The sequence below is a fragment of the Haemaphysalis longicornis genome, unplaced genomic scaffold (genome assembly GCF_048455015.1).
Source record: "Haemaphysalis longicornis isolate Haplotype H1 unplaced genomic scaffold, Haemaphysalis longicornis Haplotype H1 scaffold_2, whole genome shotgun sequence".
Lineage (NCBI taxonomy): Eukaryota > Metazoa > Arthropoda > Arachnida > Ixodida > Ixodidae > Haemaphysalis > Haemaphysalis longicornis.
Genome location: NW_027526295.1, coordinates 11643115 through 11657998, shown reverse-complemented (window position 1 = coordinate 11657998; position 14884 = coordinate 11643115). Strand labels below are relative to the sequence as shown.

At 49.9% G+C, this 14884-nt stretch overlaps 1 protein-coding gene across 2 annotated transcripts in view; it reads left to right on the top strand.

The window, feature by feature from the left end:
• The window catches only part of LOC144168748 (glypican-5-like), a 157758-nt gene that overhangs the window by 101639 nt on the left and 41235 nt on the right, over positions 1 to 14884 (top strand). For both annotated transcript variants that reach the window (XM_077697707.1, XM_077697708.1), the window contains one exon: positions 1063 to 1406. In XM_077697707.1, the coding sequence (XP_077553833.1) occupies positions 1063 to 1406 (344 nt within the window). The remainder of the gene's footprint in view (positions 1 to 1062; positions 1407 to 14884) is intronic.

Below are 14884 nucleotides of genomic sequence, written 5' to 3'. Positions count from 1 at the left end.
TCAGTTAATTTACTAACCATGCAGTTGTTAGTGCCAGAGCCTACGTACAAAACCGCGGGGTAGTAAGGTTCGTAAGGAGTTAGTAAATACGGCCGTTACTACCTTTTTACGACCTTTTTTATTAAGAGTGCGTGCCGTCGTCATCACCGCCGTCATAGTGGTTTTCAGGTGGCGTTGCAGCGACTCCAGAAGCTCCTGCCGGTGCTGTGGTCTCTGCGTCCACCTGTGGTGTTGTACGTTGACACAGTCGCCTTGCAGCACGCTCGTAGCGCACAGTGCCTTCATGCTTCGCCTTGTAGCCTAACAAGAGCGTTGGCGCCCAGTCCGGGTTCGCTTCTTCCCAGAGTTCGGCCGGTCTCCCTACAAACGCAAGCAAATGTGATTCTAGCGCATTAATAGCGTCTTATGTAATAATAGCGCACGCTTACCTGTTACGAAGTGGGCGCCGCACACTCGGATGTTTGGGAGATCGCCCTTGAGATCGGCACGTTTGATATGCGCAAGCCACAGGCTGCGCCGCTTCGAGCTAAGAAGCACTTTCGTTCGTTCGCCTTGCCGCTCCACAACCTTCGAAAGGCGAAAAAGATTTGTGTATGCCGACTCCTTCCTCGAGCTGCTTTTGGTGCGATTACAGCACCCAACAACTGCGCAAATTGCCATTGCAAAGCAGTGCCCTTCGCAAACACTAGCGGCGTGGCTAGCGTGGTGCTCATCGGTGCTCTAACATGTCTGAAAACGAGCCAGCCTTTGCGGATGTGACGCCGGTGCAAGCCATGCTATGTTGAGTGAAAAGCACAAAATATGCCATAACGCTGGCGAAAGCATCTTTCGTTGTTGCACCATGAAATATTTCGGTTGCATGCGATAGCTAAGCAGCTGCTTTGAATTTGTTGTGGCACGACGAACTGCTTACGAATTCTCAGCAAACCTGTTGCTTCACGACGTGCAAGTGGTCCACGGCTTGGCGAGATTTTCGGCAGACGAGAGGAGTAGACTGCCTTGTAACAGCCACGAGTTGTGTGCCACAAAAACGAAGCTCTCGTGTTGTACGTTCCCTCGCAGAGCGTCTGTCGAGCCTGGTGTCCGAGGCGGAGCGCAGCACGGAGCTGCTGTTTTCGGACGTGTACGCCGAGCGGGTGGCCGCCGAGGCCCGGGGCCCTGTGGGCAGGCTCTTCCGGGCGCTGCGCGCGCGGCTCGGCCTGCCGCCGGCGCCGGGGGGCCACGCCGAGGAGGAGGCGCCGGGGGAGGAGGACCCCGTGGACGCCTTCTTCGGGGACCTCTTCCCGCTCGTGTACTTCCACACGGTGAACCCGAGGCTGGCCGACTTCAGCGACGAGTACAAGCGCTGCCTGCGCGGAGCACAGGGACGACTCAGGCCTTTCGGGGACGCCCCGCTCAGGCTCAAGGTATTCTGCTCGAGTGATTTTAACGGCCCACCCTCGCCTTTTCGCTTTCCTGTGGCACTTTCGCCGCGGTGTGGCATGCCCTCTGGCATGCTATGGAAACCCCAGCATAACTGATCTCCATATCGTCAGAAAGAACAGCGGGAAACGACGAAGGCTTCTCGCAGTGTTGCCGAGGCCTCCTACATACCTAGGCGCAAATCAACCTGTGCCAGTCTTTTGTGGAAGTCACCTTTCATTGGAATTCTACCCGGGGCCTCCGTTGCCAGGTGGGCACACAAGCCCGGAACTTCCGGCGCGACGCAGAAGGTTAGTTAACTCTGACCACAGGCGGCACCTCGCACCTAATAAACCTAAAGTCACTGGCGACCAAGCAACCTTTGTTTGCGTAAATATTGCGTAGGCATGATCCAAGGGAACACTTAGCGATAAAAATTATTTCTCGATTCTCTGCAAATGCCGTCGAGAGACGATAATCATCAGCCGCCCCTGCCTTATTTTATTGTAGCCCCCACTCCCCCGTTACGCTGCTCTTGTATATCCTTCTCCCGGGATGGATTCAACCTGATTCAACTTTTCCGTGTGCGGGCGCCATCTTCTGGAACCTCTTTTCAGTTTTCCTGAAACAGCTCGAGGAGTCGTATTTTTAAAATACTTTTATCACGTCGCTATTGGAAACGGTTTTAAAGCGAACGTTTTTACCTCTACCACCCAAGGGTTCTGTGGCGACCGTTGGTGTCAACAACGGTCGCCACAAACCCCGGTCAACAAACAAATAAAATAAGTTACTGGCACCGCCAGGGATCGAACCGGGAACGAATACAGAAACAGAGTGAGAGCCCGTTGTTTTACCGATTGAGCTACGAGCCCACGCGGAGACGGGGGAGACAGACGGTGCACTCACCGAGCACATCTGCATGTTTAAACTCTGCGTTCTTGCTGAATGTCACGTGGTAGCGTCACGCGACCTCTCGCGCCGCTGTGCTCTCCGCCCACGCCACGTATAGCAACCGCGCGCGCGCCTTGCGCTGCTGCGCACGCGCTAGGAGTTAAACAATTAAAGGACGCTCACACCAACGCATGGCATTTCACTTCTGTCTCTGCCGCGGCGGCAGAAATGGAGGAGAAGTGACATCGTCGAACAGCAGGTTTGAGCTTCCTTTAATTTCATAGAAACGAGTTTCCACTCATGTGCATCACCAATACAACTCAGCCGACCACCATTCATGAATCATGCATTGATTTAACCTTAACAAAGAATATCTCTCAAGTAATAAAGGGTGTGGTTAAGTGCTTTTAATTGTCCCTGGTTTCACTCTTTGTAGAGTGTGTGTGTGAATTGATGTGACGTCGTATGGGTAATCGCTGTGGGTGTCGCTTGCAGCTTCGCTTTCCACCCACCTTCATAGGGTGGATCGGCGTGCATTTTTTTATCGCGCTTTTTTGTTTGCAAGCTCAGAACGCATTCCCTCGGTCATTTTTCATTAAACGAACGCTGATACTGTCAGTAAAGTGCTTGTCTCAAATAGGCCTACTATTGGTTTGTTTTTCTGAACATTGTTGAGATGTACGAGGCACGCCGTCAGGTCTGTACGATCCTTGTTCTTTCACCTTTTGGCCGGGCAGCAGAGTCGACAGGCAGAGCAACACTTTCGCGTTCTGGCAGCCAAGGAAGGCTGTCGTCTTTAAATATAACGGGACAAAGGATTTAAAAATGTATGGAATGGCCGGCACGTGAACCGCAGCCTCTGGCTTCAGAATCGGCATTTTCTTTTGCCTATGCATAAAAATGCAAGTCAACTGAATTTGAAACACGCGACTTGACCACGAGGCCATGAGAGGACGAAGCTCCCTTCAGCGGTTGGTCGAAACAATAGCAGGAGTGTTCAGTGAAATCCCGTAGATGGCGCTACATGTAACAGGAGGTGCCGGGCCTGTGAGGGAACGGAATATCCCATCCCCTGCACGACGACCTAGTCTCGGCAGTATCTGATTAAACCTAGACCTATGAAGTGCGTTGTGGCCTTCGACTTGGAGACATTGCTGATACTAGGGTAACTTGAGCATGCTCACAGAAGTAGCGATCGCAGGGGGGAAAAAGATCAAGAGAAAAAAAAAATGGCTGCGGCTTTGGCCCCATTTAGCTGTAAATGTTATACAGTGAAAGCTAGTTAATTCGCACCTCAGTAATTCGAACTGACGGGTTAATTCGAACTGACGCTCATGGTCCAGTCACGATACGTATGCATGTAAGTGTAAATAAATAAACTCGTTAATTCCCGCGCGCATCGGCTCCTCTGCCGATAATTCGAACTGCGCGCCGCCGCTGCAAGCTTTCTTGGCGTAACTGTAGATGACGCGAGCGCTCAGTTGGTGCTAGAGTTCCTGTATAGTGTACTAGAATTGTACACTATAGTTCCTGTATATGGCTCCCCTAGGGGAGCAGAGTGGCGTGTCCATCCGCCATCTTGAGTTCCAGGTCGTGCGGGAAAGCCACCCTTCTCGCGTGAAAAAGCTGCCCCCGGGCCGCCGCGCCAGTGGCAGTGGCGAGGAGAGTGGCGAGGAGCGGCCGGGCAAAAAAATTCCCCCGCATTTCCCCGAGGGGGAGAATGTGAAAGTGCGAATGCACGGTTGTCGGCCCGCTTGCGGCGCTTGCGCTCGGCCCCCGCAGCCCACCGCCTCGCCGCCTTCTCTTCCATCTCTTCCATCGGGTTTGTAGTATCACGTGTACATCACGCAGTTATCAAGCCGCTATAACGCCGCTGAGTCGCCAACGCACGCCGCTGACGACGTAGTTTGAATGCGTTAAAGATATAAGGCGCGTCACTAACGCTGATATCACGTCGCGTCCGTGGCTTGGTCGGTAGAGCGTCGCGCTGCGGCCGCAAAGTCCGCGGATCGAAACCTGGCGCCGGATGCTGTTTCTTTATAGAGGAGCACTGCGGACGCCGACGCCGCCGCCGCCGCCGACGCCGGCGGTGGATGGTTTGGGGTCGCTTATAAAGTGCATTAAAACTGGCGCACGATATTGGACCGCTTATCAGATGAGCGGGCGCCGCTGCCGCCGCTTCCACAACCGCCGATGCCCAGTTGAGTAGAACTGATTGTGCGCAGCACTGAAAGCGGGCTTTCTGTCGAACTGGAACCCGCGGCATGTGGCAATCAGACGCGCAAATCTTGCGCTACGCGATATACAGAACTCTAGTTGGCGCAGTGCCCGGCGTCACCGGGCTCTTCCTTCGCATCGTGTGCTGCCGTCGCCTGCGCGTGTTGGTGCTCCGGACGTTTGTTCATCTTTGTGCCGGTGCCGGCACACTCGGTCGCTGGGCCCAGCGTTCGACAGAGCTCTGTTCCAGGAATGGCCATCGCACTCGAGGAATGGAAACAGTCATAACGGATTATTTTCGTCAATAAATATTTCGAGCGATTCCCAATCGCTGCTTTTAAATGCAGAGCATTTCTTTAACTCACGATGTCAACCGGCGTTGTCGGCGTGCCTCGGCGTCCGCAACAGGCGTTCCAGGTGCGCCCTCTCCCCCACTCCTCCTCTCCCGCATCACGCTACCCTCCTCGCCCTCAACAACAGGTCCGCACCCCTCCCCCTACACTATATAAAAAAATAATACTTACCGGCGCCTGGTTCCGATCCCACGACCCTGCGGGCGGAACGCGAGGTACATGGTGCTCTACCCACTGCGCCACAAAGCCGACACAGAATGGAAGGCTACGAACGCGCCTTATATCCTTGACTCACTCAAACTACGTCAAGAAGCTGCTGATACAACGCATTCACTACCACCAACTCCCCAAACACTAAACGTTAACGCAATACACCCACCCCCTATGCGACGCATTTACTCGAGTCCCCCTCGCGTGGAGATGGGCCCTTTTTCGATGAATCTCGTTAGTTCAAATTGGTTTAATTCGAACTCGTCGAGCGTCCTTGCGAAGTGCGAATTAGCGAGCTTTCACTTGACTATTCGTCCTAAGCCAGCGTTTGTCTACGGTTGTAGTCCCGCTTCCGGCGTTTTATGAGCCGAACGGCTCGCCGGGCGGTATCCGCGATGTGGTCAGACGCCGAGTGCTGGCGGCGGCGTAAGCCTCCAGCTCCCGCGCAACGATCAGAGTAGACGCTGTGCTCTCATCCATGGCCAAACTCCTTGCATTCATGCGGCGCATCACGTGGTCAGGCGCACAACGCTACTGCGCATGCGCATGGCCCTGGCAGAGGAGGCCAGAAACAGTTTGGCAGGGGTCTGCCAGTCTGCTCCGTGGGGTCCCTGTCTGCGACTGTAACAGAACCAGTGTAATGAAAGCATGCGACCGGGTTCGGCCCCCATCGAGAAAACAAAATGCAGAACGTTTTACAAATGCAACTGTCGGGCAAACCATAACGTGAACACGAGAGCGAACAAATCAGGAGCTGTCCGCCATGGCACCATGCATGAACGCGCATCCCATTCTGCGTCCCGTCGCAGTCACACCAGGCATTCACACCAACGGTGACGACAACCTGCTGGCACGCCAAATCCAGAGATCGCCTTGTCATGTCACAAGATTCGGGCCGCGATAAATGTGCCTCTATTTGGTTAGTTCGTAGAGCGTAATAAACTTCGTAAGGTCGACGAAGCAAACGTACCTTCACACTATGCATGCGGTCCGTATTTCGTGGCTAGCGACGCTTCGCCGACTATGTGTACACTGCTGGCATGCTTGTGGAAAATGTAAGGCATGTAAAGTCCAGAAGAGTTACTCAACTTAATCTAGGAAACGAAGAATCAGAATGAACTAACGTTTCTATCGTAAAGGGCGAAACAAAAGTATGAAGAGCATTTTTTTTTCGACGGGTGGACTCGCGATCTGCTTGCGAACTAAAATTTGCGATCGTATTCCCCAGCTTAATAAGTAGCGTACTCTATGGGTCGTGGGGTGGTCAAGAGACGCTTAGTGGACAAGCGCTATTCAAGGAATGATCAGTTACGTGCCAGCAATACTATAAAACAAACTTTTTTAAAGACCCTCAGCTTATGTTTTCGACTGTGGTCGAAAACATAAGCTGAGGCTCAGCTTATGTTTTTGCACCTCTGAAACTGATCATTCGAAAAACATCGGCATTCGACTGTGGTCGCTTGGTGCGCCGTGGCCGAGTGGTCTAGAGCGTCAGAAACACCCCGCCGCTCAAATGTGGTGGTTGGAATCCTGTTGGTAACTTTTTTTGTTTTGTCCTGACGTGCTTGCGGAAAGTGATGCATTTTTTTTCTCGTAATCTGCATACAGGCCTCTACTGCTGGAAAATGTATTCATCCAAATGACAAGGAGCTTGCGATTTCAGAAGTGTAGTTCCTGTGCACCACTTTTTTCGCCCATGGTATTGCCGCAGTTTAAAAGCAATCAACCAATACCAACTTTTCAAAGTGTCAGTTCTTCTAAAGAAGAAAGTCAAATCGTGCGACTAGGATGAACAAGTGCGGTTAGGAATAAAAATTGCACCATAAAAACCAATTTTCTGATATACTTCGGGACGTATTCGGTTGCTTTGGACTTCGCTTGCTTCGGTCAAAACGCTCACAAAAGTAATCTGCACATGCATTCATGCTCGTTATGATAAGAAACGGAAAAAAAAAGAACGGCGGAATTGAACAAATCTTCAGCCACGTATAATTATTTTGCATCGCTGCTTCACGTACCACATACCAGCTTCAAGCAGTGATTTTTGATAAAGGCCACATTGAGGGCCGGCGTTTATGCTGCTGTCTGATGCCCATGTCCCTCGCCTCTCCCTTTTAAGAGCTAGAAAAAAAATGCCGCGAGAACATCGCTTCCACAGCCTCAGATGGCCACCCTCCGGTACTGACACTTGCGGAACCGGTGCAAAAAGAAACGAGCGTCGTACGCTTGTTCAGATGCTTCCCCACGTTGAAAACGTACTTTTTTGCAGCTCTAGGCTGGCTATACAATTCACGTAAAACAAGTAAACACCAGCAACGCAGCCCTGGTTCCCCTTCCGCTGCAGTGGCAGCCCACTTGCACCCCTGCCATATCGCTTCTCGGCGGCGCCACCAGAGGCCGCCACAGCGCAATGAGAAAGGCGGATTAGCTGCGAAGAGCGCGTGCGCCAAGCCGGCAGCGGCGGCGGCGGACGCGGTCGTCGGCGGAGCTCGACCCGGTTAGTCACGCGATGCGTTGCCAAGAGTACGGCGCAGCTGCGGTCAATTGAAGGTCAAATTTACCGTGACGGCAAAACCGCTCGGCGAGATAAGTACAGCTTCGCTTTTAAAAAAACGACACCAAGGAAAAGTATCGTGACGATGGTTCACGGTGACGCCGTGAATTCACGGCCAACCGGGAAAGACGGCAGCGGCGGAAGCGAGAGGAGAGCACCAGCAAGCAACTTTAATCGCGGGAGCCGCGGCAGCTGGTGTGTGCAAGGTAGGAGGCGTGCTTGTCGATGATGACGGCAGAGAAAGCGGAGGACACGTTGCACGTTCAGGGCCTCTTCAGCGGGGTCTTCAATTCGTTCTCCCGGGTCCGAGGTCGCGCCGAGTTTTCGTGTGCCGTCGTGGACGTGTGAAGCTGTTGCTGCTAGTCTCGCTGGCTCTTCCTCGGGTGACCAGGCGGCCCACGAGTGCACATTTAGCCCTCCACTGGCGCCCGATGAAGAGGCGAGACGGTCGCCTACGTGCGCCCCCGCCAGCGATGCCGCTATGAAAAGGACCGACGAGACCGGCTGAAAAACAAACCTTCATCAGGACCGCTCTTTCACCCCGCTCCAGTGAAATCTTTTGAGCCGACGCGGCCTACACAGCTTAAATGTATCGCAAATGGTACAATCCCCACTTGCCCTCATGTTGTACATACTGTGACACAAGCACCGCAGCAAACCTCACAAACCTCAACTATTCCACCAAATAGCACTTTATTCCCTAAAGAGCGGTCTGGGCCGAGTTGTCTGAAGGGAGTCCTACTCGCGATTGCCTGGCCCACCAGTTGTGATGGGCGCATTTCAAGAATGGGGCTGAAAAGAGCTGAACCCTGATCGGCGTGAAGAAGTTGTGCATATTGCCCCAGTGCTTTAACTACCTTCTCCCCTTTCCCGCCCCCTGTTTGGACCATCGGTCTCCCGTTTGAATAAAAGTTTTACTACTACTCGCTCTCGCAGCTGACCTTCGGTGCTTGGAGGTTCGTTTGAAAAGGCCCCCTCGACGACCAAGTTACCCTACCGCGTCTCACAAGGCCTAAACGTTTTCTAGAAGGCATTGGGTGCAAAAATACCGATTCGGTTTGGGTTTTCTGTGCGTTTCGAGCCCGACGTCCTGCTTTCCATGTCGTATGCCAGCTGTGAGTATTCAGTATGGCGGCTAGCATAGTATTCAGCGCCTGTCCTGTGTCGTCCGTCATCCCTCTTTCTTCCTTTTTTCGGATAGTGAACTTCAACGCCCGACTGTTCACTGTACGACTGTTTCGGCACACGTGCGGCCTCGATTAGGTATGCGTACACCGTCCAGTTCGGTTGCGCCTCGAAATTCGCACCCGCGTCGGCTGATCAGCGTTCACCGAATGCGCCAACAGTGTTCCTGGAAAGAGGGCCGGCGAGGCTGGCGTCAAGCCGCTCTCACGGAGATCATTTGCGCGTCGCCCTGCGTGCGACCGGCGGGGAGACAATGGGAGCGCATCGGGTGGCCGCTCTTTGACGTATCCCGGCGACATCCCAAGGGCGGGCCCGGAGACAGCGCGCCCATCGCTCACCCTTGGGCCGTCGCTGCAGCTTGGTGCGGCGCGCGTTCGATCGCTGCGCGCACACTCTTGGGTGGTGGCCCACTGGCTGGCATGTGGCGGTGTGAACGCCGAAACGGGACCCACCGAACTTACTCAGAAGCTCTATGTCACCGACAGCAGACTCCCTCGCGCTGGAGTGCAGGGAAGTATGGCCGGTATTCAATGGCGTGGAATGCATGCAGGCAACCATGCGAGTGCGCCGCCATATTTGTGGCCAAGCGTCTGTTGCTAGGCGACGTTGTGCGCACGGGCCCCAGATCAGGCACCCCTCTTCTCCTCCATGCATATCTCTATGCATGCAACCATGTGAGTGCGCCGTCACTCGTTACGTCGGGCTCCGCGGGATGGCGGCACTTGCCCATGTCCGTGGCGCATCGGCCATGTCTGTGGCCATGGAGGAAGAAAAAAGTTAGGAGACGGCGTTACCGGAGAAACGGGAAGCCTATGCATAAAATGTAAAATCAAGTCGGCCCAGGCGTCACTGCACCACGTGACCCCACCGCGCTGCTTTCTTCCTCCATGTCTGTGGCCGTTTCCAGTGTTGCCAAGCGAAGAAATTGACCGCTAAACTTTTCAACGAATGCCATCTTATAGATGGTCCGTGCAGTCAAGTTTGCCGAGCTGGCGTAGCGCCATCACAGAACAGGCCGCCGGCTCGCTGCTCCTGCTGGTTCCTGGCTGGCACGCTGGCCGCGTGTTTACTTGCGCCGCGCTAGTGAAGTGATGTTACGCCAGGTGACCAGATGGCCTCGACTGGCACAGACCACAGTGAGCAGCAAGTGAGAACAAATCGTTTATTCGACATCCGCAAGTATACAGAGGCCGGGACATCATTTCATTTCGAGCGCTGCAATTGTACGTCGCTTTCGTGACATTTTTTTTTGCCATAACTTGTTCGCTTGCGCTAAGATTTCGAACGAAGGGTACATTGCTTCCAATATTCTACTGCCCGTATCTTTTTTTTTTCTTTTTGGACGTCGCAACAAGTTACGAAGGACACAGACGCTTGGAAATTCTCTCGGATTAAAGCGATATTTATTGCGAACTCTATCGCTTACTGCGAACATATCTACATTTGAACGTAGCAATGGAACTAAAATCCGTGTGCGAGTGTTTGAGGCACGGCGTTTTTTTCTCTATCTCTTTTGGGGGTTGCGACAGGCCCCAAGCACGTGCTAAGCAGCATCACAAGTTGAAAGAAAAAAAAAACCACCTACGGCATTAAAAATATTTATCTGACTTTCTTTACCAACACTTCGAAATTTTTATAACTACTCCGATATGCTCTGTTGCGTGAAAATTGCTAACTAGTTTATTTACAGTAATGCTTTTTGCATGCCCCATTATTATACTTGATGCTGGCATAAACAGTAGCTTTACCGTTCAACAATAGGATGTACATAACGGTGGTAACAGCTGTTTATTACGCTCTAGGGTGGTTACGAATCATGTGCGGTAATTAATACTCATGAATGAGATATTTCGCTTGCTGATGACATATAGAATGTAATTGAACACGCTCGGTCTAAATAATTTTACCTTGATATTTACACAGTAAAAATGCGACATGAAATTTAATTTCCATAAGCAAGAGATGATAAATATGATTTCAGAACCCAGCTGCACAATAACGTATTACGCACCCTGTGTTGACTCGCACTTGCACGTCAAAGAGCCACATTGCTAGTTCCATTACCCTGATTAACACCGTTTGCTGCAATGAGTTGAATTTCACCTCGTTAATCTTGTATTCTTTTTGTTCTCATCGTCTTATTTTTTGTATGCGTTGCAACGCTGACTATACTTCGACCAAGAGCCCCCCTCCTCTTATGTAATGACCTTTCAGGTGTAAATAAATGAACTGAAATGTTGAATTTTGCCAGTAGTAATGTGGATGGCCTGATACTGTATTGACAGTAAAATTTTAAAAGCACTTTTTATGCTTCAGTGATTGATAAATGTGAAAAAACCATGCACATCAGTAAGCAAGACTTACAAATATGATTTGACACTGCAATGCATGGGCTGCACTGCACAGTTCGGTACACGACTTAAACTTCTTAGTCTCCTTGTAGGTTCAACCAATAGTATCTACTATCTTCCATTCCTTACAATTTAGAACAAGACCTGCCTGCGTGCACTATTTTTGGGAGTGACATCATGGTGCATTGATTGAATAGTTTTCACCCACTTGTGCAACAATTTGCAGCCGGTGGCTCCATGTAAAATTGCGCCCTGGAGGGAACTGGGATTTTCACGCGCTTACTAACTGAGTGTAGCAGTGGCCTCCCTTGTTATATTTGATACAAAAAGCTCTTGCGAGGTATTCGCAGGCAACCCATCCAACTCCCTAAAGCAATCTGCCATTGAGGAACAACGCACCACACCTCCTCCTTCCTCACTTTTGCCACACGCTTATCCCTGTTTCTAGATGACCCGGGCTACTCATCTCCAGACCTCCAAAACAAACTCTGACCCCTCACATTTCTTTGTGTACAAAGGTTTAAAGCCCACCTGCAAGGTCCGCACAGCGCTATTAACAAAGGAGACACCTACTCGATCACCAGAGCATAGAATCATAGTGTCTATCAGAAATGAGCTGCTCCAATAAAGTTTACTTCCTTGCAGCTTCTTGCACTAACTTGCTTTAGGCTGATAACAGGAGCTGTAGAGTTGGTCTTACAGCAATTTTTCTGTGCGAAGTGTTGTAAACGTACAGAGAAAGTGAAGTACCCTTGAGCAGCAGTGAAAGGGAATGGAAGAAAGTAAACTAGAACCCGCATTTGCTTTCGTACATTTGCCAGTGTGTACGCATCGTGATTTATGTATAAACGTTAAATTTCGGGGCTGGAGTGAACTTTGTAGCTAACTACGTAACAATATCACATCGCACATTTTTATGCGTCTCAATATTTGCAGTATACCGAATACTCGCCCTAAGTTAAATATTTTGAGACGCCGAATATCGTGTTCTTGAATTGAACAACTATTCCATTCATACTCAGAAATATGCACATCATATGTATGAACGCATGGATATATGCTGACCTTCTTTCTAACATTTGGTGAAAATACCTGGCACTTTGTAACATTTATCTGCAGGCAACATAATACATTTGCTCGTGCTGAGAACTTGATGTGGTTGCCTTCCGGTGTGTGCTTCTTTGTTCTTTTGTTGTATCTGCAAAAAAAGGAATGAATTAAAAATGTAATTAAATTGGAAGGACGAATTGTTAAGAGAATCATGCCACACAAATTCAGAGAAACAACTATAAGTGGAAGTTAAATATACATAAACACATCAGTCGGGTGCATGGCTGTCATATCAGGCAAGCACGAAGAGTTGAAATGGCCTTCCAATCCTTGTTGGTGCAGTTGTTGCGTGCACCGACTATGTTGAAGGTTCAGCCAGAATGTCTAAATGAACACTGACCCCTGAAAAAAGAATAACGCAGTATTTTTGAATTCACGCGTATTAACCATGACGCAAGCATCAGCTGTCACAAGGCATGCTAATATAACCTAACTCGCATCACCACGTCTCTATGAAGGCAAACTTTAGTTGTATACGTAGCAAAGTGCTGTTGTCTAAATGGTCACTAACGCGTCAAAACGGAAAGGCAACAGTTAGGTAAAGCCTGGTCGAATTACTGTCTTTTTGTAGCCTCAAAAGTTCCATCCGAAATAATGCCACACCTTTTGAGGCAAATGCGCCCACAGCTTTTCGGGTTCTAGATAGTCAGAAATGTTCGAGAGCAGCCAGGACAGTTGGCAGGCTGTTTCTTAAGGGTTTTTCTCTTTTTTTCAAGTTTTTTTTTTGCTAACTCCGCATGCACCCTGATCAAAAACTCCGAGGAATGCAGATTTTGTATTTTCCAGCGGAAGTCCTGCAAAGATGAGGCATATATTGACGGTGACAACGGTTTCGTTTGCACCGTCTTTCTAGCGGAGTGCATATCACTCACCTTGAAAAAAGCACGTGTGTGGTCCTCTCTAGGCAGTGTGGTATCCGCCCAGATCCTGTTATTAAACTCAATGAAACACCCATAGCAGTAAAAAAGGAGCACAAGTTCCTTGGGGTTGTGCTTGATGACAAACTTTCATTCATTGCACACCTCAAACGACTTAAAGTTAAATGTTTGGATACAGTCAGGATCCTGAAAGTCCTCTCACACCAGTCTTGGGGTGCTGACACAAAGTGCCTATTGACCTTATTCAATAGCCTTGTGAGGTCCCGCATCGACTACGGGTGTCTTGTTTATCAATCTGCCGCGAGAACAGCACTAAAGATGTTAGACCCTGTCTACCATCTTGGCCTTCGTCTGGCTACAGGCGCTTTCCGAACAAGCCCTGTTTTAAGCCTGTTTGTGGAAGCCAATCAGTGGTCTCTTGAAACACAGCGGAAGTACACTGGGTTGAATTATGCTCTAAAAGTGACATTTTTGACCGGACACCCGAACAGCACTCTAGGTAACCAGGCAATCAAGCTTTTTGAAAAGCGACCTGCCATGGCTGAGCCATTCCTTCTCTCGGTGAGGGCACTGGCCGCAGGCCTGGGAATATCCTTCACTGACGCTCAGAAAACCATCTTTGCTGACTTTGTCCCTCCATGGGATCTCTGCCCTATCTCTTATGATCTCTCTTTTATGAAGATTGACAAAAGAACCGCTCCAAAGGAATTAATTATGCAGCATTTTTTGCTTTTGCAGAACAAGTACAGTTGAACCTCGTTATAAGAGACACTGATGTAAGAGACAAATGGGTATAAGAGACACTATTCACCCACATGGTTGGCTGCCCTATCTTTCTCATTAAATCAACCTCTTTTATAACAGACATTGGATGTAGAAGATTGGTTATAAGGGACAAGTAATCCTTGAAGTTTAGTCAATAATCTCGCTTGTAACAGACATTTTAAGTTCAGATGCAGTGCCACCAGTCACTAATTGCAGTTGCTTCCATTGTGGAAACACAGGTGGATGACAGACCCCTGCAGTCGCTATTTATTATAACTTCAGCAAACACAAAGTGGTTCAGTCAGCTATGAAATGACGATGAGAAGCCCTGCCAATGGAAATGCAACTGGCAGAAGTGGTTGAAACTTGCTGCCATCCATTGGATGGAGCACGATCGCACATGCGGGCTCTCCCACTCGCGTAGCTCCCAATCAAGAAGCATCGCAGATGTTGGGTCCTGCAAGCGTAATGAATAGCCTGAGCACACAGCGGAAGAAGCTGTGCTCTCTGACTATTCATCAGGCTTGTGAACTCAACATCTACGATTGATCTTCCACAAACAAGGAAAGGAAATCGGTTGTAAAAAACAGTGTAAATACAGTCATGAAGCAAACAAAGTTTCATAAATTCTGGGGCCAAACATTAATTAGAATGAATCTTTTGAAACATGCTGTAGCATTCTTTTGAGCTTATATTAGTCATACAGTGCCCAAATTGAACTAGGGTCTGATTAGTAAGTGAAAACATGGTTCCCTGCTTATAAGAGACATCTCGTATAAGAGACAGAAACTGCTCCCCGGTACGTGTCTCTTATAAAGGGGTTCAACTGTACAGAGCATCTGAGTTCTACACAGATGCTTCCAAGACAGCTGGTGCAGTATCATGGGCTGCACATGGTCCAAACTTTTCCACGTCAAAGACTATGCCTGAAGCCACATCTATATTCACTGCTGAAACACACGGCCTTGT